At 37.5% G+C, this 25,694-nt stretch overlaps 1 protein-coding gene across 1 annotated transcript in view; it reads right to left on the reverse strand.

Annotated features, from left to right (window-relative positions):
* Positions 1 to 5,952: 5,952 nt before the first annotated feature.
* The window catches only part of LOC114645573 (cilia- and flagella-associated protein 46), a 232,656-nt gene continuing 212,914 nt past the window's right edge, over positions 5,953 to 25,694 (reverse strand). The window contains exons 56-60 of the mRNA XM_028793411.2: positions 12,173 to 12,285; positions 9,603 to 9,684; positions 8,837 to 8,973; positions 8,508 to 8,609; positions 5,953 to 6,330 (exon numbers count right to left, since the gene is read on the reverse strand). Of these exons, the coding sequence (XP_028649244.1) occupies positions 6,200 to 6,330; positions 8,508 to 8,609; positions 8,837 to 8,973; positions 9,603 to 9,684; positions 12,173 to 12,285 (565 nt within the window). The 3' untranslated portion in view covers positions 5,953 to 6,199. The remainder of the gene's footprint in view (positions 6,331 to 8,507; positions 8,610 to 8,836; positions 8,974 to 9,602; positions 9,685 to 12,172; positions 12,286 to 25,694) is intronic.

A 25,694-nucleotide genomic window follows, 5' to 3' on the forward strand; every position in this document is an offset into this window, starting at 1 on the left:
TGACAACAGTAGTAATTAAAACTGTCAAAGAGAAAATCAAAAATAAAGCCACAGTCCTGTAGACCTTGGCCAACTGGCTGCCTATCCACTCCTGGGTTTTCTATAGAGGGGTCTGTTCTGGCTGTCTAATGCTCCTTTGTGCAAGTTGACCTTTCCATATGCAGGAGAACAGTGGCCCCAAGTGTCACATCCAGATACAACATCTGAACAGCAGAATATCGGAATGGTACTACACAACGGCCAAGACAGACAGCAGGAGTGACAGTGAAGGCCCCAATGGTCCTGTTAAGGGTCAAATACCGCAATCAGAGTGCTAAGTCCATTCTTCTATCTCTCTTGGGACCCCTGGGTCATTACAGCAAAATATTAGAAAAAAAGTGGCTTAAGAAGACAAAGTTGACAGTTCTTGTGAACATTTTAATAATAAGTTACACTACTTAGGGAAGCTTATTATTTATTTTGCACAACGTTTGCGACACAGATATTTAATGCAGACCAATCACAGGTCATATATTATTTTAAGCATTTATTTTTCTGTTTTTGCTGTAATGTGTAATTATATTAAACTCCAGTCCTTGCTGCCATTAGGTTTCTGAATATGCTTATTTTATTACAATGCCACAGTGAATCAGAAAACTCAGTCAAGGGATGAATTAATTCTAGATGGGGCAAAGTCTGTTGAACACCTTCACGGTGCCAATTTAACATGATTATCACTGAAACACCTTTTTTTTGCATATCATGATGTTTAGCATTTCCAGCAATGCTATATTTTTATTTTGCAGCCAGATTTTATTTTTCCTCCCTAATAAACTGGAACTGTTAAGCCTCACCTATTCCACTCTATTCCTACACCAATGGCTGCATTAAACACTTGAAATAGTCTTTGACTATCCTGCTGAAAGGACAATGCAATTTTATCATAAAGTTGCAACCCATGGCCTACAATAGATTTGAGCCAAACATTGAATTTTTGAATATTCTCAATCTTATCTGTATTAGTGTATAGTGTAGGGATTTTCATGAGAGTCAACTTTATCGGTTCTGTCTGTGTTTCATTTATTTCTTTGCATTTGTTTTGCAAAAATGACAGCCTGTCATTACTTAAATTCATTGTTGAAATGGATGTGTAATTAGAGGGCTTCATTACAAAAGTCAAGGGGACAAGTAAAGTGATGGACTTGCCAAACCATAATGCATACTGTTTCTGCCAGATCTTTAAAAGCAAGGAGGATTCTCTTGGGCAATTTTCAGGCAGAAAATGGGTACATGTCACATGCTGATTTGCTTTATGCGAATAATAGTGACTGCAGGCATAAATGGAAAAGTGACTTGAATAAGAAGAAGCCTTTGAAATGGACATGATTACTAATTTTTTCTACTTTGCTAACCAGTCCCTCACTCCCCCTCCTTAAGAACTAAGTGAGTAAATGTGTGTGATTTTAGGGTAAATGCAGAGCATTAGCAAATTTTGCTATTTTGGACATTCACTCTTTTATTAAACTGATGATAACATGGCTCCAGTATCCCAGGAGGAATTTACTTATGTTGACACTGAGAATTGGATACACCTCAGCTTTGGCCAGTAGTTTATCAAAACAAGATCTACGTATATGCTGATATAAACCTGCATCTTACTCCTATTTTCTTACCTGTATCATTTACAATTGACTTTAAAATACTGCTTATAGTTTACAAAGCCTTAAATAATCTCACTCCATCCTATATTTCAGAATGTGTTTCACCTTACACTCCAATTCGTAACCTTAGATCTTCAAATGAGTGTCTGCTTAGAATTCCAAGAGCTAAACTTAAATGAAGTGGTGAGGCGGTCTTCTGCTGTTATGTATCTAAAATCTGGAATAGCTTGCCGATACGAATTCGCCAGGCTAATACAGTGGTACACTTTAAAAAACTGCTGAAAACTCATTACTTTACTATTTTCTCATAGCTTCATTTTAGTTTAATGCTCTGTATATTAAATTAATTATCATTATCATTCATGGTGGCTCTGAAATACATACTAACACCTACTTTCTCTGCTGTTCTTTTTCCAGTTTTCTGTGGTGGCGATCTGTGCCACCACCACCCGATCAAAGCACCGTGATGTCCCTAGATTGATGGATCAAAGGCCAGAAGTCCACATGGCCGTCATCATTAAGTTCTTCCATGTGACCCCCTGAATACCATGAGGACTGATTGAGGTCATTTATGTGAGGTAGAATACCTAGAGGGGGCTGGGTGGCCTTGGAACCCCTGCAGATTTTATTTTTTTCTCCAGCCGTCTGGAGTTTTTTTGTTTTTTCTGTCCTTCCTGGCCATCGGACCTTACTTTTATTCTATGTTAATTAGTATTGCCTAATTTTATTTCTTATATATTTTGTCTTTTTTTTCTCTTTCTTCATCCTGTAAAGCACTTTGAGCTACATCATTTCTATGAAAATGTGCTATAGAAATAAATATTGTTGTTGTTGTTCTAGTACTTAACACTAAAATTCCTGAAGCCTACAAATATTTTTGTTGTCCCTGACCACCTTAATTTTCCTTGCAGCTCTTTATCACTGTGCCAATTGCCTGTTGATAAGCGCTTTTATTTTATTATTTTGTTTAATTATTACTATAACAAATGAAAAGTTTTCTGTTTTAGCTATGTGTTCAACATTTCTTGCCTCCATTTACACAGTTTGTTGTAGACAAGGAACACACATGAAATGTATGCATTTCAAATAATGATATATCATTTATCTATACAATTCCCTACCAGATAAATACACCAAGACACAGTTGAGCTGTGAGAATTTTGGTGTGTGATGAATGGAGGATGGTTGAGTGAAGGCTGTGTGCTGCTAATTGACACATTTGCCAAAAAAAAGCACATATCAACAGAGGACTGGCAGAGTGATAAGGAGCTGCAAGGAAAATGAAGGTGGTTAGGGACAACAATTTTCGTACGCCCCTGCTACCATAATGTCCTTCTTTGTGAGTTTAGTCTTAGAGGTGTCATGCTAGGGTGTTCTGATTTATAGATGTTATGAAGCCTATGATCTGGTGCTAGAATAAAGTCACCATTATTAGAGTATCGTAAAAGGCAATTAAAGGGAATTGTCATCAAGAAAGGTACTTAATTGTAAAAATGTCAGCTCCAATACTCCCAAAATTTAGGAATCCCCAGCTAGGGTGGCAATTAAACAAGCAGAGAGAGAGAGAAAAAAGGAAAAAGGGAGGTTGTAACATGGATCTCTGGGGCTGACTCTTGCAGGAGTTAGTGAGCTGCATGGCAGTGTTAAGCCTTGACACAACTGAAACTCAAATTAGTCCTCTGCCTGAAACAATTGGGCTTTATTTGTATTCATGAATTGTTTTGATCGATTTGAAATGAAAGCAAAGAAGAGTATGCTTATATTGTATAGTTTGTATACTGTATATATAGAGGGCACCGTGGTGGATGTTTGCCGAATGGCAGACCAACCACAAGCGTTACCTGGTAGGTAACCACCCACACAATTCAGGTCGTCAAGACTCAGACTACGAATGCAATGAATATATATATAGATAGATAATAGCATGTAGTAAACTTAACTGTACCTCTTCACCTTGCACTCTTTTTTTAAATATGAATTGCAATATTCTGATTTTCACCCTGCCAAATAAGTGAACCAGCCACTGTGGTGCAGCGTCAGAGGCACCCCCATAAGGGGATGTAAAAGTGTGCAAGGGAGAAACATGTGTTGTGCACTCTTGGTATCATTTGGCAGATACTATGAGCTTTGCCAACTGGCCAACCAACTACAAGTGTTGCCTGGTAGGTAACCACCTAATAATCAGCTTAAAAACACTGCATATTTATAAAGGAAGGGTTACCTACTGTATTAAGGTTGTATAGCCTTCTTCATCAAGTGTGTACATACAGAATATAAAATTGCCTAACTCTTAAAATAATAAATGCAGATAGTTGAAAAAAAAAACTAATGGATCAATAAAATATGCTGGCATTTTATGCCATTTTTTCTATATGACAGAAAAAGATGAGTGTTTTGACAGGATCTAAATTAAAAAGATTAAAAAAAGAAACTGTCCAGGCCTTTTTCTGGTTGTTTTAACTCTTTGTTACACTTTTGTTTGGTTGCATTACTTTGTGTTATGCTTTTGGGTTTATGACATTGAGCTTTAGTAACACCATCATGCAATATCATATCATGGGTCTTGAGTTTTTTATGTTGCAGACACATTTATTATACATGCAGACTGTGAACACCTTAGACTTTAAGAAATAAAATCAACTGCGAGCGTGTGGAATTTTTATTTAGAAAAATAAAAAACATTTTGTTAAAAAACAGCTGCTTAAAGGAAGGAATTAAAGAACTATTCGATGAAAATTGTGCATGAACGGATCTCTTTTTCTGACGAAAGTTTTTTTTTTTTTTTATTCCAAGGATGAACCCCTAAGCAGCACAGAAACTCACTACGGTCAACAATACTTCAAGGCAATACCACTCGGGCTTTACTCTAATATCTGGGCTTTACTCTAATATCTGTATTTTTTGATTTTTGACCTTCGCATCCTTTTTGAGGATGATTTGTTATTGAAAGAAATATACAGCTTCAAATTTGTTTTGGAATTTTAACAAATACGTGCAGTGGATTAACTCCCCAACCAGTCACTCCCAAAATTATCAGCCATCTTAAGAAAAAAAAATCACTCATCTTTTTATATATCTTCTTATACAATACCTGAAATTTGGTACACATATACTACTCTGCTTCCAGGGTGATGATTGACCTCCAAGGTTATTCCTCTTTTTATTTTTATTTTATTGTAGAAGCAACTCTCGTCAGCAGCCGCGTGGCACATGTATACGGGTGCCGTTCTCATCCCTACCACCTTTACCATCACTTCCTCTACCTCTTCATATCTTAAATCATTCTTGAGGCAGATTGAAGACTTAACTGCCAGCTTAAGTGAAAAATTAAGGAAAACGTACTAAGTGATTGCAACACAAACACTGACTTAATCAGTTTTAAAGCAAAAATATGCCAATGGAAGAAGAGAAGAAGTTGGCCACTAGAGTGGAGAAAAGAAGAGCTGCTCAGAAAGCAGCAAGCGCATCAACCTCTGAGCAAATGAATGCTAAACATACAGAAAAAGAGCAGGAGAACTAGGAATGCTCAAGTCAAGTGTATTCACAGCACGTTAAAGTGCAGTGCGACATTACTGGTATTATATATTTTTTCTGTCTGCAAGGTTGCAATACTCTGAGTGTCATGATTTATCAGACAATGCAAACAAACAGATAAAGTAATCCAGGTTTCTAGATAATTAATTCTTGGTCACACTGCTGATACTGCTTTTCCATTTTTTTAACCACCACACAATATATCTAGTAACAGTAACCAAATCTTAACCACAAGTGAAAAGCAATTCAAGAACCCATATTATAACACTAGAAAATGTAAAACAAGTATAAGCAGGATGAATATGTCTAAGAGTCACTTGGCAGAACAGACTTTGACCCCTTTGGACCAGCTAGAGACTGCTATGCCATTTCAGTAGTAAACCTTTCATTTTGATTTGATAATTCCAAGGCAAAGGCTCCCACACCTTCAGCAGTCTTTATATATAGCATACATTTGGTTTATTTTAGCCTTTTATTACTTTTGAAAGGTCACCAACTGTTTTATGACCAGTATTAATGATAACTTCCAGTAAACGCATATCAATAAATCCTCCACAACGGCCATCAGTAAAAATGTTTGTCCAACAGTGTCACAGTCAGCTTTACATTAACCTTCATGAGTTTCTAGCATACACTGTTAGTATTTATGTTGAGGTAAACCCTGTTACTCCGAGTCATGTGACAAATAAAGAAAATGACAAAAGGCCACAAATAAACCAAATTTAATCTTTTATAGATGGAAATACAAATGTAAATTAAAAAAATAAACTACCTCAAAAATACATAAAAAGACACTGGACTGGCTCAGGTGGGTAGTTGTGTTTACTTCAGTAAATTTGCATTATGTGTTTCTTAAACACTCAGTGTGTGTGTCTATGTACATCACATTAATAAATTAAAAAGAAGCTAAACTTATTATTGTTATTATGAAAGATTACCGTGTCTGCAATAACAAGTTGGATAACTACACTACTTTGTGTACAAGAACATACTTTCCCAGTTTTCTGTGTAATAAGACAAAAAAGTCACATAACAACTAAATTCGGAAGTCCATAGAGGACACAGTTAAAATCAGAAGGCAGAAGGCCTTCCTGAGCTTGATCATCATCATTCATTTGTTTTCTCCTTTGCTCAGTGTCCATCACAATCAAATGTCCTGAAACACAAAAAAGCAAAATAATAAATAATACAATACAATATAATTCTCTTGGTTGTTGAAAGTATTTTAAATTTAAAATAATTTACAATTAGTTTTAATGAGCAGTAATGTAGGATCAATCAAAACGGCATTACTTTCATAAGAAGCTGATGTGTTTTTTTCTTATCTTCATCACAGGTTGTAACAGTATGCTTTTACGGTTCTCTTTTAGCCTAAGTCCATAAACCGTATCACCATTAATATACAGCAAATCCTCACTATCTGCAGATTCTGCTCTTACCCATTTCACCACACCTGTGGTCTATTCACCGACATGAAGAAGTAGAAAGACAAATTCTGAGAGGCTTATCGTGAGACAGCTATGTGTGAGATTGAGCAATAACAGGTCTGTGATGCTCTTAGATGTCTGGGGCTGCATGCATGTTATACTAAATGGGTCAATGAGTGTCCACCTAATGGCGAGAGGTGTGGGTAAGCCGTTAAACCCCATTGATGATGAGAACCAATGCTTAACAGTTGTTTTCCACGAATGAGGAATTCCAAGTAAGTGTGGTCATAAGCTTGCACTGATTAAGTTGCTACTAGTGATTGAATGGCTTAGTGAGATCCTTGGATTGGCAATCGCCGTGATTCCTAATGGCCTCCGGCAGAATGCAAAGAAGATGAAAAGTCGCAACAAGGTTTCCATGGGCGAATCTGCGGAAGAATTATTACTGAGCCTTGATGTATGATGTCTTTTCCTTTTTGGAACAAATATTTTTTTCTTTTATAAGGTTTTATGATAGGTTAAAAAGCATCCAAATATGTTTAATGTAATTTCATTTTGCAACACTTGTGCTTTCAGCATAGATCAAGCAAAGTGATTTAAAAAAAATGAACTCAAGATATGTAGATATTCTACCTTGAAAGTGACCTGTTAGACACGTCTTTGATGTGATATTATTTGAGATAAAACAGGTGAATATCTCAACATACTGCGGTGGGTTGGCACCCTGCCCGGGATTGGTTCCTGCCTTGTGCCCTGTGTTGGCTGGGATTGGCTCCAGCAGACCCCCGTGACCCTGTGTTCGGATTCAGCGGGTTGGAAAATGGATGAATGGATATCTCAACATAACTGGTAAGGGGCAAATGAATTAATATTCCCTTATTATAAACTGTACCTATAAATTCAATCTATAAGGTTTGGTGTGTTATCGTGACTCTGCATGTTGTCTCAGTGACGGTGTGGGTCTTTCTCTGGGCATTCCAGATTATCTGTAACATCCCCAAAATGCGGGTTAGATAAACTGGAAACTCTAAATTGGTCCCAGTGTGAGTCAGGCTGTGTGGATGTGTGCTGTATGATAGACAGGCACTCTGTCCATAGTCGTTTCCCACCTTGTACCTAGTGTGCTAGGATATAGTCCAACTTCACAAGGGCGGTGAATTGGGTTAAGTGGGAGTTCATGAATTTATCTAAAGGAATTTTTGAGGGTTATCTGAATGCAAATGGCACTTCAGAATTTTTTGAGAAACGATACACAGGAAAATGCAAGAAAGTCAAATTTGATGAAAAATTGATAATACATAGCTCTACAAATTTTTAGTAATTCTTATATATGAATAGGTTAGAGATTCAGATTTTTTTTTCAAAACTTTATATTTACATTATTTATTAAAAGCATAAACACAATGCAAGTTTTAATGATTTACATTTGATTGTATGTGCAGTTGTCATTATCCTGCTGCACTCTTTACCCTGGAAATTTGTAAATGCCAACTACTTGGCAAAACACTAACTTCTTTTTTTAAACTTACTCTTATAACTTAACTTATAGGAAATGTTATATATATAATATCAAAATTTCAGAGAAATTGGAACAATGTTGAGAGAGGAAAAGTGATCTGAAGTGATTCTGACATACAAAACTATTACTGTCTAATATTACCTATTACGCCTGTTAATCAAAAGAAATAAAAACATATATGGGTAGGGTTTAAATACATAAAACTAATTTCTTTTATAAGTGTAAAATATAATGTCAATTTTATTAACGAAAGTAAGAAAAATGCGACAAAATTAATATGAAGTTCATCTACATATCTTTTATGCTGATTTGCTCATGTTGGAATTGGCCTGAGAGCTTATATTGCTACCTTTGTTTGGATATTTTGACAAAATATTATTACTGTACCTTGATTATTAGAACCCAGATTGTCACTTGTGCCCGACAGTGCGCTCTGTTTCTGCATAGCCTGCATTGTCTGCCCAGTGGTATGGCCTAATTTAAGAAGATCTATGGAGAAATAGCACACAATGTTAAAAGTATTAAAAGTTAAATCAGAGTAATATCATTTGGTCTTATTGCTGAAAGAAAAAAAATAATCATATGCTGAAAAAGTTACATTTAATTCAAATTTAGTACATGCATGAAAAACATGAAAACAAATACTCCAATTCATAACAGCTTTAAATTCTTCTGAACTCCAGTGTACGATTGTTGCTTTTATAAAGTATACCTACTTTCAAAAACAATGTCCGCTCTTTTTGCATTTTCTATGAGAGTTGTATGCCACTGATTAGCCATAACTGAGGAAACCCCAGTGAGACTCAATAGGATGACAGCATTAAGAGGATCTTCCAATGACAGCTGCAATAAACTGAAAGAGAAAAGCTTGCTTAGCACAGAAAAAGATGACAAAGTAATTCTAAGTTAATTAAAACACTCTTACCGTCTTAATCACAATGATAAATACATCAAGAGTATATATATGCATTTTTTAAGATCACTGAAATAAACGAGGTGGCACTATGATTAGATGTGTTGACTTACAGCTCCAGGAGATTCTAGGCTTCTAGTCCAACTTGGTCACTGTCTACGTAGAGTTCACACATTTTTCTCATAATTGTGAGGATAGTCCCTCCCTATTCCCATTTGCCTTCTGCCTTCCACATCTCTGAGACATGACTGTCAAGTTAATCAGTGAATCAAACTGGCCGGTGTGAGTGGTCACGGGTGTGTGTGTAAGATTGGTTCTTGCTTTACACCCTGGACAGACTTTGACTCCCCACTGCTTTGTATTTTGGTTATGAAGGTTTGACATTACATGCTTAGACTTCGATACAGACTGAGATAACCATCTAAAAGAAATAAAGTAATCTCAACATTTTGTACATATTTAACTATATTCAGTTAATACAGAAATAAACATATTTGTTACTCATTATTATTAAAATGAAAGAGGCTACTGTATTAATTCAATTTGTTACAATGGGTATAAATGCTTACCTTTTATTTTCATCTAGTTTGGATTGGCGAAAGAATGTACGACTACTTTGGAACAGGTCAAAAAGAATCACAATTTGGCACTCTAAGTAGGAAAAGAAGATTTTAAGTTAGCTTTAGTTGTTTTGGCTTTACTTCTAAACTGAAATTTACAGCATGCTAACCATGTCCTGAAAGAATTTCCTGAGGCTGGCATTTCCTGAAGGATCATATACAAGGTATCATTATTTCCCATCTGTCATCCACAGCAATAAATCCAAGAGATCTGGCAGCATCTTGACTAGCAAATGTCTAAGGTTGTCCTAAAAATTACAGGTGATAATTATTCCTTACATTCTTAAATCCTTTCTTCCAGAGGTCTGCCTATTTGTAAATCTTTAAACAAAAAAGTAGGGAAAATTAGAAACTGTTAAGGTGCCAAACAAATATCTTTTAGGCGGCACACTGATTATCTCTGCTGTTTTACACCTCCAAAAGAATGGGTTTAAATGCCATCCTTGTCAAAGTCTGTCTGACGTCTGCGCATATTAACAGTGTTGTAATGGATTTTATAGCTGGCACCCTAGATTTCATGCCTTATCTCAAAGACTCATGTCTATTAGTTTCATTGCTGACTAGAAACTGACCCACTGAGGGTGTGTAATGGGAATAATATGTGTTGTGCTGTGTGCTGGCACCCTGTCCAGGACTGGTTCCTACCTTAGGCATTGGTGCTAGGAAAGGTTACCTGTACTAGATTATTTGTGTTGAAAAAAATTAATGGATTGAATGTATACTCCTTAATGTTTGTAGGGAAATCATGCCATAACTTCATATATTATACCTGCTTCATGATTATAAAAAAGGAAAATTAGAAAATTATCAAAGTATTTAAATAAAAGTCACTAGGGCATTTGAACTCCTACTAGTAGAACAAAGAGATAGAGGGTTTGAAAGGATTTTACATATATAAGCACCTAAATGTCCATATCAGCAAACCAATTGACATTGAAAATGCACAGAGAATCTTCTAAAAGGTAAAATAGCAGCTCTGATTTTATACATAAAGCGAAGGCTTTTAAGACTGATGCACCTATGAAGTAACCACTTCTAAAGTAGCATAGAGCCTGTCATTTGTCACATTGTTTTGTTCTGTATGGTATAAAGCAAGCAAGTATGATCATAGGTGTTCCTGTAATCATTTTGAATATTGTATATGAAACTGTGATATTGACAATGTTAGAATCTACACATTCTGATATCACAGACCTTCTATGGGGTAGCAGTTAATCAATAAAACACTAAATGAGTGTAATAGACAAAATGTTTTCCCTATGGCTATGGCTTTCCTTAACGAGCATCACTGTAGTTCAGACTAATCATATATTAATATCTGAAATTAATTTGCAATTCTTTATTGCTCTATAATTGAAAAAAATAATAAATACTATTTTCATGTTTCAGTGTTTACAGGATTGTGTGCAGTTTGTGCCTGCAAGTTGAACAGTCACGTGGCTATGCATGCACTGTCCAGTAGTGTAATGTACAGTTGATGTATAATTTAGTAGCTTTTCTTAACTAAAATGATTACATTTTTTTAACATGACAGTTCATAATTTAAATCCAAAACTATGAAGATTGCAACACAAAAACTATTATAGGTACAGTGCTGTTGGAGTACACCGGTGGACAAAAGCAAGAAAAAAAGATTTGCTAAAATCTTGACTCAAGCTCTTACAAGCTGGCTCAGAGAAACAAGAAACACCCTAAATGTATTATATGAATTTATTTACAAGGGGGTACCCAAAGATAACCGGAATTGAAAAAAAAAATGTTATAATAATTTTTACTTACTGAAACTTTAGTCTCCTTCAAAGTACTCTCCATCTAAATGAATGAGTGATATTTCTTTGACTTCCTCCACGGTACAAAAACGCTTTCCTTTGAGTTCTTTTTTCATATACGGGAACAAGAAAAAGTCACACAGAGCAACATCAGGGAAGTAGGGAAGGTGGCAAGATTTTTATTATTCCTAATTGTGGAAGGTCGCCCAGATTTCGGGTGGTCTTCAAGTGACATTTGCCCTCATTTGAAATGCAAAAAACACTTGAAGACCTGTGTTTTACTTAAAGCTTCCTCTTTAAAAGAAGTTTCAAGCATCACTACAGTTTCAGCAGCTGTTTTCCCTAAGAGAAAATAAAATTTAACGCAGACTTGCTGTTCTTTATGATCACCCATCACAAAAATCGCAGAACATATTTAATAAGCACCAAGAAAAACCGACATGGAATGCCGTACAGAGCAACACCATTTGGCAGACTGCCACAGAATACTGTAAATATGCTACACCTAGCAACAAAATCTGCAACTAAGTCTAGATTACGTGCCAGGTACAGATTCCGGCAATTTTTTGGTACCCCCTTGTATTCACTACATGATTACACTAGTTTTTAATTTGTTAAAAGTTTTATAAAGCATCTGGTGACAACGCTTATTGTGTAAGGTACAAGAAAACATTGATTATGACTTTAAAAATGTAACACTTCTATTGATCATTATTTGTCAAGAAACAAGAAAATATACAAGTTTATTACCTGCAACATTCATTGCAACAAGCCTAGAAGGCATCAGGTTTGCTAGGAACCTCTCTGTTCCGTAGAAAACAAAGGCACTGCTTTTATTCAACAGTTGTTCAAGTTCAGCATGGCTAAAATGAAAGGTGAACAGACAAGAATTTAATAGTAAGAACAGGGAAAATGCAGATACACTGTTTCAGTATTATTGAATAACTACTATATGTAAAGATTTCAGCTTGCAAAAAATAAATATATCATGTGTGTTACATATTAACCTTAAAATAGTTTGACACTGCATTAATTTGTGCAATTCAGGCCAACAACACAAAAAGGCTATTGTAATGACTTACAGTGACTTATCACACAGCTTATATAAAACTTGTATCAAAATGTACTACCAGCAAGCCCCAAAGTATAACACGTGAGAAGACCAAGTAAAAGAAAACATAGAGTGTACCACAAAGGAAAAGAACCTACCAAAGAAAGTTAAGGCACGAGTCTTAACTTCTGCTGAGGACTCTTACATATTTATAGAACAAAACAAGCCTACTGGCGTAAGGTACAGAGGAGTCAATACACAAGCTTATTGTTTATTTCAATAAAATATAATATATAGAAATGATATAATATATTCCGCTTTTCACATAACCAGTTATTTTGCACGATAAATCCTCTACTTGAAATTAGAAAATGAGGACCATTGAAGGCAGAAGCGTTCTAAGGGCAAAAGCACAACTAGCTTTGTGCAAATGTCTTAGTATGAACTTTTACCCTAAAAATAAAATTCTCATATGCTCCTTGGTGCTTCTCCAGTTTCTATTTACTTCTTATAAAAACTCAATCAAAGTAAAATCAACATCAGACAACAGAAATGAACTATTTGAACTCAGCTGGCATTCTATATATCAAGTAAACAATTTTGACGTATTGTGAAAAGAAAAGGTATTTCAGTAAGTTTACTCCTACACACTATACATACAATGCTTACATAAAATGTGTACAGTTAGGTCCATAAATATTTGGACAGAGACAACTTTTTTCTAATTTTGGTTTTGTACATTACCACAATGAATTTTAAATGAAACAACTCAGATGCAGTTGAAGTGCAGACTTTCAGCTTTAATTCAGTGGAGTGAACAAAACGATTGCATAAAAATGTGAGGCAACTATAGCATTTTTTTAACACAATCCCTTCACTTCAGGGGCTCAAAAGAAATTGGACAAATTAAATAGCTGGAAATAAAATGTTCATTTCTAATACTTGGTTGAAAACCCTTTGCTGGCAATGACAGCCTGAAGTCTTGAACTCATGGACATCACCAGATGCTGGGTTTCCTCCTTTTTAATGCTCTGCCAGGCCTTAAGATAGATAGATAGATAGATACTTTATTAATCCCAAAGGGAAATTCACTTACTCCAGCAGCACCTTACTGATACAAAAACAATATTAAATTAAAGATTGATAGTAAGTAATGCAGGTAAAAACAGACAATAACTTTGTATAATGTTAAATGGTAACGTTTACCCCCTGGGTGGAATTGAACAGTCGCACAGTTTGGGGGAGGAACGATCTACTGCAGCGGCTTTCAGTTGCTGTTCGTTTGTGGGCCTTTCTGTCTGAAGTTTAGCCTTCAACAAGTGAAATGCATGCTCAATTGGGTTAAGATCAGGTGACTGACTTGGCCATTCAAGAATTTTTCACTTCTTTGCTTTAATAAACTCCTGGGTTGCTTTGGCTGTATGTTTTGGGTCATTGTCCATCTGTATCATGAAACACCGTCCAATCAATTTGACTGCATTTAGCTGGATCTGAGCAGACAGTATGTCTCTGAACACCTCAGAATTAATTCGGCTGCTTCTGTCCTGTGTCACATCATCAATAAACACTAGTGTCCCAGTGCCACTGGCAGCCATACACGCCCAAGCCATCACACTGCCTGCACCGTGTTTTACAGATGATGTGGTATGCTTTGGATAATGAGCTGTTCCACGCCTTCTCCATACTTTTTTCTTGCCATCATTCTGGTAGAGGTTGATCTTGGTTTCATCTGTCCAAAGAATGTTTTTCCAGAACTGTGCTGGCTTTTTTAGATGTTCTTTAGCAAAGTCCAATCTAGCCTTTATAGATTGGAGGCTTGAGGCTTATGAGTGGCTTGCACCTTGCAGTGCACCCTCTGTATTTACTTTCATGCAGTCTTCTCTTTATGGTAGACTTGGATATCGATATGCCTACCCCCTGGAGAATGTTGTTCACTTGGTTGGCTGTTGTGAAGGGGTTTCTCTTCACCATGGAAATGATTCTGCGATCATCCACCACTGTTGTCTTCCATGGACGTCCAGGGGCCTCATGCATAACGCCGTGCGTAGAATTCGCACTATAACATGACATAAACACAAAAGCCGAAATGTGCTTACGCACAGAAAAATCGAGATGCATAAATCTGTGTGTTCACCAACTTCCACGTTCTTCCGCTACATAAATCCCACTCAGCGTGGAAGTAAACGCACATGCATGCGCTTGCTGTCCCTCCCTAACTCCTCCCAGAATTATGCCTCATTGAATATGCAAATCAATATAAATAGCCCTTAAGCCCAGCGTTCTGTGAAAAAGCAATGGCAAAAGTACGAGGAAAAATAGAAGAATTTCAGTGAATACCAAATGGAGGCAAAGAAAAACGTACTATTTGTTGGTTTAAACAGTTATATAAGCAACAAAAGGAAGTTTATCGAGTGACATAGAGTGTCGGAGAAACTCGAAAGCTCAAGTTCACAAAGTCGCACAGTGCCCAAAATAAAAAAGTTGTCACATATCAAAGTCGGTGTGAAAAGGCGACTCGTAGCCGACCGTCTGAGTGTCATATAGAAAGCTTATTTGGGTACAGTGGAAAAAAAGGCACACAGTGTGAAAAAAGCACGAAATGTCAACTTTAATCTCGAAATTTCCACTTTAATCGCGTAGTTTATTTTGTCATTAAAGTAGAACATCATAAATTTCATCTTAAAATCGTTTAATTTATTAGTTTCTCAAATCCCATCGTAACTAAAGTAGCACGTTAAATGCTTTGTTGTGTATTTGATCTTATATGTGCTCTATGTACCTGAATCACTACGTGCCCTTCCTCCGACAGGACACAGAATCCATTACGTTCGTAATATTACACCTCTCTGAATAATTAAAATACTGAGAAGTATACGTGATATCATTTTCATGATGATATAAGTTAAAGCATGTTATTAAACATGGGAACATGGTGGCGCAGTGATTGTTCATGTCTTACAGCAAGATTTTTGCTACGCCATGCGCGACCTTCAATGAAATGCTTTATTACAGCAGTACTGTCTTTTTCAAACGCACTAACCCCCAATTCCTGTCCTTACTTTTCTTTCCCCAAATACCCAATCGCCACACAATCAGCTCTGTAATAGATGTTAAGCCATCTGTAAGCTTAGAACGCAGATTCTTCAAAACTTTTAAGGAACATTGTAAATGTTCGTAATGTTTAATTATTTTATCCATCTATCCTTCCAGTGTCGCGCCAGCCACAGTATGAATACAGCATGAGGCAGGAACAAACCGTGAACGAAGCTCAAGCTCGCTAGCACTGCGGCACCGTGTAGTTAAAGTTAAAGTTTTATCTGTATAATATAATCAACATATTTTGCTGCATTTCATCTTAAAAATGATATTGTCATCATATGTAAATACGCGCTTTATAAAGTGGCTCAGGTTGTGCAATATTATAACTGTATCATAAGTACAATTACCTCACGGTAACTTGCAAGTACAAACAGTTCTACAAGGAGCACTTGATGGACTGATTGAGTGCGTGTATAGTTCTTGGGATGAAACTGTTTGTGAACTGCGAGGTCCGAACAGGAAAGGCTCTGAAGCATTGGTCGGATGAGAGCAGTTCAAATAGCGAATGGCTGAGGCAGCGAGTGCTTGATGCTGTATACCGATAATTCTCTTTCCAATCGCTGTACAGCTGTGATTCACACTCAGATACAGTGATATAAATACTCTGAGTGGTGCAGTGAGAGTAATATGGAAAAAGATGATCCGCTGTGGCAACCCCTAACGGGAGCAGCTGACAGAAGAAGAAGAAAGTGCAGTGAGAGTAACAACGCTAAAGCAGTTATGGTATTTAGAACAGTTTGACCATTCCGTAGACCATTATATTGTTACAGGTTAATTACAATCAGATGCATTAAATTTATGAACGATATGCGGTTAATTTCAGTGTATTTGATAAAGCCGCCGTCGTGGATGTGGATCTAAGAAAGGGTAACCACACAGGAACAGTAGCACTGCTTTGACGCTGGGTGCTGCCAGTCTGCAAAACCAAGCGGAGAACTTGCGTACGACACGGTATGAGGTACCGTGGAAAAGTGCGTGGCTTTACACCAAGTGTAGGTTTTATACATCATTACTAGAACCCCCTCTATTCACCATATCGTATTTGATAAAGCCGCCGTCGTGGATGTGGATCTAAGAAAGGGTAACCACACAGGAACAGTAGCACTGCTTTGACGCTGGGTGCTGCCAGTCTGCAAAACCAAGCGGAGAACTTGCGTACGACACGGTATGAGGTACCGTGGAAAAGTGCGTGGCTTTACACCAAGTGTAGGTTTTATACATCACGATTTGAACGTCGAAACGTTCTTACGCAACATTTCTGTGCGTACGCACTGTTTATACATGAGGCTCCAGGTCTTTTTGCGTTACTGAGTTCACCAGTGCTTGCTTTCTTTCTCAGGATGTACCAAACTGTAGATTTTGCCACTCGTAAATTTCTTGGATGGGTTTTTTCTGTTTTCGCAGCTTAAGGATGGCTTCTTTCACCTGCATGGAGAGCTCCTTTGACTGCATGTTGTCTGTTCACAGCAAAATCTTTCACATGCAAGCACCACACCTCAAATCAACTCCAGGCCTTTTATCTGCTTAATTGATAATGACATAACGACGGACTTGCCCACACCTGCCCATGAAATAGCCTTTGAGTCAATTGTCCAATTACTTTTGAGACCCTGAAATGAAGGGATTGCTTTAGTGGCCTCACATTTTTATGCTATCGTTTTGTTCACCCCAATGAATTAAAGCTGAAAGTCTGCACTTCAACTGCGTCTGAGTTGTTTCATTTAAAATTCATTGTGGTAATGTACAGAACCAAAATTAGAAAAAAGTTGTCTCTGTCCAAATGTTTATGGACCTAACTATATAACATCCTGTAAGTCTAAACTTACTAAAACATGTTTTTAGCTGTTGAACAAAATTCCACTGTTCATGAGCCTGCATTTGAGGACATACTGTAATTCCATAACAGAAACTACTATGTACTGTAGGTATATTGTTTTTTTTTGTCTGCTAATTTATATTGATATTTTACCACTCAAAGTAATGTAATTTATTTTAAAGAAGTAATGCCCATTTTAGAGGGACAGCATTTGTCATAAATATTTGTCATAAATAAGCGCCATTCACCTGAAACGTTTTAAGTTCACAGTATACTACTACAATACAAAAAATTTCAAAATACTGATCATTCTGCAGGATGACTACATTAACACTAGAATTACCAGAGCTTACGAGAAAACTCTTAAATCCAGCCCACCTTAAATCCACAGCCTTCACACATTATAAAGTTCATGTCTGAATTTTGTTATTTATTACTAAAACATGAAAAATGTTTCTGTTTTAATGATGAGTTTACACAGATTGTTGTAGACACAAAACACACATTTAATTATTTCCCCTCACAATTCTGGGTAGCTCACTCCCACATAATCAATCAAGGCAGGAACTGGGCAAAATTCTTGCCCATTCTGAGGCGGTTGATTCCCTTATGGACATTCATAATGTATCCACTCCTGAAGAACTGGTCTCACACTATAACACTGGACTTAATGGTATTCTTAACTCTGTCGCTCCATTAAAAACTAGATCTGTTTTTTTCTCTTTTTCTGCTCCCTGGTTCATGCCTGAACTTCGGCTTTTGAAAGCCAAAGGCCGGCAACTTGAACGGTTATATAAAAAAACTGGACTCTTTGTTCACAAAGAGATGTACAAAAACCATATACTTTATTACAAGGACTGAATTGCCCAAACTAAATCCAACTATTATACTCACATTATTTCTTCCAATGAAGGCAACACCAAGTCATTGTTTTCACTGCTTAATAATATCACACAACCCCCAGATTCTTTACCTTCTCACCTTTACTCAGCTGTTTTTTGTAATTCCCTTATGTCCTTGTTTAATGAAAAAATCCAGGAGATTAATCAGTCTCTCGGTACGGATTCCTCCAGTACTTCATTTGTATTTCACCCCCCAACTCACTCATTTTCCTCTTTTCAGCTTCCTACTTTCTCAGAAATCTCAGATCTTGTCTGTAAGTCTAAGCCATCCACCTGTCAACTGGACCCCCTCCCTACAGTTCTGATCAAAGCCATCCTCCCCTCTCTGGTCCCTCTTATTTCTGCTATAATCCGCTCTTCTCTCACTACTGGTACTGTTCCTTCATGTTTTAAAACTGCTGCAATAACCCCAATACTGAAAAAACCTGGTGCCGATCCAACTAATTTCAGTAATTTTCGTCCTATTTCTAATCTACCCTTCATTTCCAAAATTCTTGAAAAAATAGTGGCTTTTCAACTTCATTCTCATTTATCTCAAAATAATCTGTATGAACAGTTCCAGTCTGGTTTTCTCCACCTCCACAGTACAGAAATGGCACTTATAAAAATTACTAATGACCTCCTTATGGCAGCTGATTCTGGTTTAATTACTATTCTCATCCTCCTTGATCTGAGTGTAGCGTTTGACACTATTTTTCACACTACTCTTCTCAATAGATTATCTTCGATTGGCATTACCCACACTCCACTAGATTGGTTCAGATCCTACCTCTCAGGCCGCTCTCAGTTTGTTCAGCTTAAAACTTTCACATCCCAAACCACCGCTGTTACTTCTGGTGTGCCCCAGGGCTCTGTCCTGGGGCCCCTCCTTTTCATTATTTACCTCTTTCCCCTTGGAAATATATATATACATAAATATAACATTGGCTTCCACTGTTATGCTGATGACACCCAGCTCTATCTCACTAGCAAACCTACTGTTTCCTTTCCACCCTCCTCACTTATTGATTGCATAGCAGAAATCAAATCCTGGTTTTCTTCAAACTTTTTTAAAATTAAATAGTGACAAAACTGAGGTTCTCCTCATTGGTACAAAATCAACATTGTCCAAAACTGATAATTTTTCATTTTTTATTGATAATTCCTCCCCTTCCCCACAGGTTAAGTGTCTGGGTGTCATCCTTGACAGTACTTTAACCTTTCAGTCCCACATCAATAACATCTCCCGGTCTGCATATTTCCACTTGTGTAACATTAATCATATTCGCGCCTCCCTCACTCCCTACACCACTGCTATCCTTGGTTCATAGCCTTGTCACTTCTCGTCTGGATTATTGCAATTCCCTTTTCTTTGGTCTTTCTCGCAAATCTCTTTAGAAGCTTCAACTGGTCCAGAATTCAGCTGCCCGCATCATTACTAGAACCCCCTCTATTCACCATATCACTCCCATTTTACAGCAGCTTCATTGGCTTCCAGTTAAGTTCTGCATTCAATTCAAAATTCTTCTGTTAACTTTTAAGGCTGTCCACAACCTTGCCCCTCAATATCTGTCTGACCTCCTCCATGTTGCCATTCCCTCCCACACCCTTAGATCCTCTTCCTCCATCCTCTTGACTGTTCCCTTCATCCATCTTATCACTATGGGGAGCAGAGCATTCAGTTGCTCTGCTCCCCAGCTCTGGAACTCACTACCATCTGAGCTTAGAAATATTAAATCATTTTCACTTTTCAAATCTAAACTTAAAACTCATTTAAGACTGCTTTTTCTCTTTAATTACAATTGCTCTGTCTGATTTTAATTTTTGTATTTTAGTTTTGTTTATAATGTGTTTTATCTAGTGTTCAGTGTCCTTGAGTGTTTAGAAAGGCACCTACAAATAAATAAAATGCATTATTATTACTAACTTAACTTTGGAATGGTCAGAGGTGGCTTAAGTAAGACATATTGCTCTTGACTTTGCATACATCTGCATAAGACTTGTAAATCCTTCTTATTTAACACTAGAATTACCAGAGCCTACGAAAAAACTCGTAGATCCGTCCCACCTTAAATCGCTTCGCACCTCTCCATCAGCGTCTTTTGTCCTGTAAATGTGTCGATAAGCAGCAAGCAGCCTGCTATCACATCCCCCACCGTCGCACAGTTTTCCATTTTTGATGTAACAGGTGTTGCAGTTGAAGTAGCCTAAAGTCTTAAGTGATATAAAACATTCATTTGATTGAGCCTTTGATACACTGGTAAAATGTGAAAACGCCTTTAACACTAGAATTACCAGAGCCTATGAAAAAACTCGCTTCGCACCTCTCCATCAGCATCTTTTGTCCTGTAAATGTGTCACTAAGCAGCAAGCAGCCTGCTATCACATCCCCCACCGCTGCACAGTTTTCTCAGCTCACGTCTGTTTACCTGCATGTCAATTGCTTAGAGTTGTATAGAGTGAGAAGTCAAGCAAAATGACACCTTTTATAAATACTATATCGTTATTTGGAACACATGCATTTCATGTGTGTTCCGTGTCTACAGCAATCTATGTACAGTAAACACATCATTAAAACAGAAACGTTTTTCATGTTTTAGTAATAATTGACAATATGTAGATATGAAGTGTATAATTTGTTAAGCCTGAATTCCAAATATCAAATAAACACTTTCACAAAAGGTACAAATATAACAGAACAATCCATCCATCCATCCATCCTCTTCCTCCCAATCACGCCCTTCCAGGTCTCACTGTTATTGCCCACGTGAGCATTGAAGTCTCCCAGCAGAACGAGGGAGTCCCCAGAAGGCATGCCCTCTAGCACCCCCTCCAGGGACTCCAAAAAGGGTGGATATTCCAAACTGCTGTTTGGCGCATACGCGCAAACAACAGTTAGGACCCGTCCCCCCACCCGAAGGTGGAGGGAGGCTACCCTCTCGTCCACCGGGGTAAACCCCAATGAACAGGCTCCAAGTTGGGGGGCAATAAGTATACCCACACCCGCTTGGCGCCTCTCACCGGGGGCAACCCCAGAGTGGTAGAGAGTCTAGCCCCTCTCAAGGAGATTGGTTCCAGAGTCCAAGCTGGCTCCTTCCCCTTCAGAGAGGTGACATTCCACGTCCCAAGAGCCAGCTTCTGTAGCCAAGGATCGGACAGCCAAGGTCCCCGCCTTCAGCCACCACCCAACTCACACTGCACCCGACCTCCTTGGCCCCTCCCATAGGTAGGAACAATAACAGAACAAGTGTGCTTCTATTCAAGAATATAAGTGCAGAAAAAGAACCCGCGTTAGGGTGCGACATTGACACGCATTTGCTACGACCGCTTCAGTGGCGCAACAGTATCAACTGTTGATTGGTAATCAAAACTTCACGGGTTCAACCCTGGATGAGTCCATTTTGAGAAGTGAGCTGCTCTTATTCTTACTATTTTAGAATAAAAACATACATTTGATTTCAGTCTGTAACAGCTGGTTTACCAGGATTACCAGTCAACAGTTGATACCATTGCGCCGCCGAAGCAGTCGTAGCAAATGTGTGTCAATGTCGCACCCTAACGCAAGTTCTTTTTCTGCAGTTATATTCTTGAATAGAAGCGCGTTTGTTCTGTTATATTGGTACCTTTTGTGAAAGTATTTATTTGATATTTGGAATTCAGGCTTAACACATTATACACTTCATGTCTACATATTGTCAACTATTACTAAAACATGAAAAACGTTTCTGTTTTAATGATGTATTTATTGTACATAGATTGCTGTAGACACGGAACACACATGAAATGCATGTGTTCCAAATAACGATATATAGTATTTATAAAAGGTGTCATTTTGCTTGACTTCTCACTCTATACAACTCTAAGCAATTGACATGCAGGTAAACAGACGTGAGCTGAGAAAACTGTGCAGCGGTGGGGGATGTGATAGCAGGCTGCTTGCTGCTTAGTGACACATTTACAGGACAAAAGATGCTGATGGAGAGGTGCGAAGCGAGTTTTTTCATAGGCTCTGGTAATTCTAGTGTTAAAGGCGTTTTCACATTTTACCAGTGTATCAAAGGCTCAATCAAATGAATGTTTTATATCACTTAAGACTTTAGGCTACTTCAACTGCAACACCTGTTACATCAAAAATGGAATATTTTAAAAATAAGTATAACAGAATATGAAGTTGTAAAGTAATACAATGGCTAATTTCTGATACTGCCAACATATGATGAATGAGTAGCAAAAAAGTGACACATTTTACATAATGAACAAGTGAGTACATATAGTAAGTACAAATATAAAACGTTGACACATATTTTTAAGAAATCACTGCACATTGGGGAAATTCTGAAGAACTGGAAAATAGCTAATATTATCCCGTTACATAAAAAGGGTGACTGGGCAGATCCAAGCAACTCTAGGTCAGTAAGTTTAACGTGCATCACAGGAAAATTAATGGAAGGACTTATTAAGGATAGATTGAGCAGCACATGGCAAGTACTGTACATGAGCTTATTTGAATAGTCAGCATGAGTTCAGAAGAGGGAGGTCATGTTTTACTAACATGCTGGAATTCTATGAGGAAGCAACAAAAGGGTATGATCAAAGTGGAGCATATGATATTATTTATTTTGACTTTCAGAAAACATTTGATAAGGTGCCACATGAGAGGTTGGACATCAAACTAAAAGAAGTGGGAGTTCAGGGTGATGATTGGTGCAGAATTGGCTGAGATACATGAAGCAGAGGGTGATGGTGCAAGGAACCTCTTCAGAATATCCGATGTTAAGAGTGGTGTTTCACAGAGGTTAGTGCTAAGACCACTGCTATTTTTAATATACATAAATGATTTAGATAGGAATATAAGTAACAAGCTGGTTAAGTTTGCAGATGATACCAACATAGGCGGATTGGCAGATAATCTGGAATCTACAGAGTAACTTGGACAGCATAGAGGCTTGGGCAGATGAAGTTTCCATCCATCCATTATCCAACCTGCTATAATCTAATTACAGGGTCATGGGGGTCTGCTGGAGCCAATCCCAGCCAACACAGGGCACAAGGCAGGAAACAAACCCTGGGCAGGGCGCCAGCCCACCGCAGGGCACACACACACCAAGCACACACTAGGGACAATTTAGAATCGCCAATGCACCTAACCTGCATGTCTTTGGACTGTGGGAGGAAACCCACGCACACATGGGGAGAACATGCAAACTCAACGCAGGGAGGACCCGGGAAGTGAACCCGGGTCTCCTAACTGCAAGGCAGCAGCGCTACCACTGCGCCACCCATCAGATGAAGTTTAATGTCAGTAAATGTATTACACATAAGAAGTAAAAATATTATGTTTGAATACACAATGGGAGGTCTGAAAATCAAGACTACACCATATGAGAAGGATTTAGAAGTCATAGTGGACTTAATGTCAGCATTTTGTCAATTACTACTACAACATGAAAAAAGTTTCTGTTTTAGTTATGTGTTCAACATTTCTTGCCTCACATTTCCTGTCATCTTACATTTACACAGATCGTTGCAGACACTGAACACACATAAAATGTCTTTATTCCAAATAATGATATATTATTTACCCTATACAATTCCGGACACCTCACACCCAGATAAACAGACTTGAGCTCTGACAATTTAGCGTCAGACTTGACTTCAACTGCCTAGGTGGGGGAAAGAATAACAGGCTGCTTGCTGCTTGTGCTGAATGACACTTTGGCAAAACAAAAACGCAGATAAAAAGGTGTGAAGGAATTTAAGGTGGCCCAGCATTACGACTTTTTTCGTAGGCTTCAGGGATTCCAGTGTTAAGAGGTGATATGACTGAAGTGTTTAAAATTATGAAGGGAATTAGTACAGTGGATTAAGACTAAAATGAGTTGAACAAGAACATGATGACAAAGTTGTAAACTTGTTAAGGGTAAATTTCTTTATACAGAGAACCACTGACACTTGGAATAAGCTACCAAGTAGCATGGTAGACATTAGGACTTTCAAAACCAGACTTGATGATTTTTTTTAGAAAAATGTAAGTGGATAGGCCTGGCGAGCTTTGTTGGGCTGAATGGCCTGTTCTTGTTTAGATTGTTCTAATGTTCTAATGAGTTGCAATGAGTGACGAGTGTGCATAATTAGTGATCAGCGATAGACAAGACGATCTATATTTGTAGAAAACAAAATTAAATTATGCATTTTAATACATTCTTGTTCACCATTGCACTGAAGACTAGTGAATGTTGATTGGACATGCAAGGAAGAATTTCACTGTAGTCTGTACACATGACAGTACTACTGGTTATAATACTACTACTAACACTTTGTTAAAAGTGATCATGAACAACTGCCCAAAATGGAGGAGTTAAAGAACCTTAAAGTCTTTTTTATGAGTAAGGGTAGAAGTAATGAAGAGTACAGCCAAGCAGCAGCATCACTTGTACTAAGTAGTGTAAATGAGATTATAAGTATAGACAGTCAAAATTAAGTTCCTGACCTCACTCTACATGAAATGATGCAGAAGTTTTGGAAATATATGTCTGACAAATGCAACTTTTATTGCCAAATAAATATATTAACTTAAATAATTAAATATAAAAACAGCTGTAAAACTATAACAAAAAAGCCAGATGAAGCCTTAGACAAATACAATGGCTTATTTCTGATGCCAATGACTTTTTAACAACTTAAAATGCTAAATAAAATTATTAAAGTTTGCTTGACTGTAAAAACCTGCCTCAAGTGAAGGAGTTCAGGTACCTCAGGGTCTTGTTGTTGTGAGATTAACCAACAAACTGGTGCAGCAGAAACAGTTTTGTTGGTGATGTCTTCAGATGAAGTCTTTGATTTACAGGTCAATGTGCAGACCCATCTCTGCTTATGACCACCAATTCTGAATAGTGACTAAAAAATTGCTAAGCTCACTTCTCTGTGATAAACGTGAGAAGCTCAGCAATACAGGAATGACACTGGAGCAGAACCACTCTGGATTGAAAGGTCCTAGTTTTGGGGCTCTGATCATGTATTAAGATTTGAACCCTGGTAACCACCGAAGGGAATGTTATAGGTACGGCTCACTGGGAGAAGACCACGCCCAGAACCAGGACATGCTATTGAGATTATATTTCTCAAATACCTGGAAATATCTGGAAATTCTCAGGATGAGCTTAAAAAAAAGTTCCATAGGATGGATAGCCAGGTCACACCATCTCAACATATTGCCACCATGACCCTCACAAGGAAAAACTAAGTAAAAAATGAATAAATGAGTGACCTTTTTATTCCTGTAAATGTAAAGAAAATTTACAAATAATGAGACAGATTAGATAAGGCGAACTGACAACTGATTAAAGATAATTTTTGCTAATTATGTAATGAGTGCAGAATTATTACATTAAGAACCTTCATGATAAATACTTTCAATTTATGAAG

Source organism: Erpetoichthys calabaricus, chromosome 2 (assembly GCF_900747795.2).
Source record: "Erpetoichthys calabaricus chromosome 2, fErpCal1.3, whole genome shotgun sequence".
In the NCBI taxonomy this organism is placed as follows: domain Eukaryota; kingdom Metazoa; phylum Chordata; class Cladistia; order Polypteriformes; family Polypteridae; genus Erpetoichthys; species Erpetoichthys calabaricus.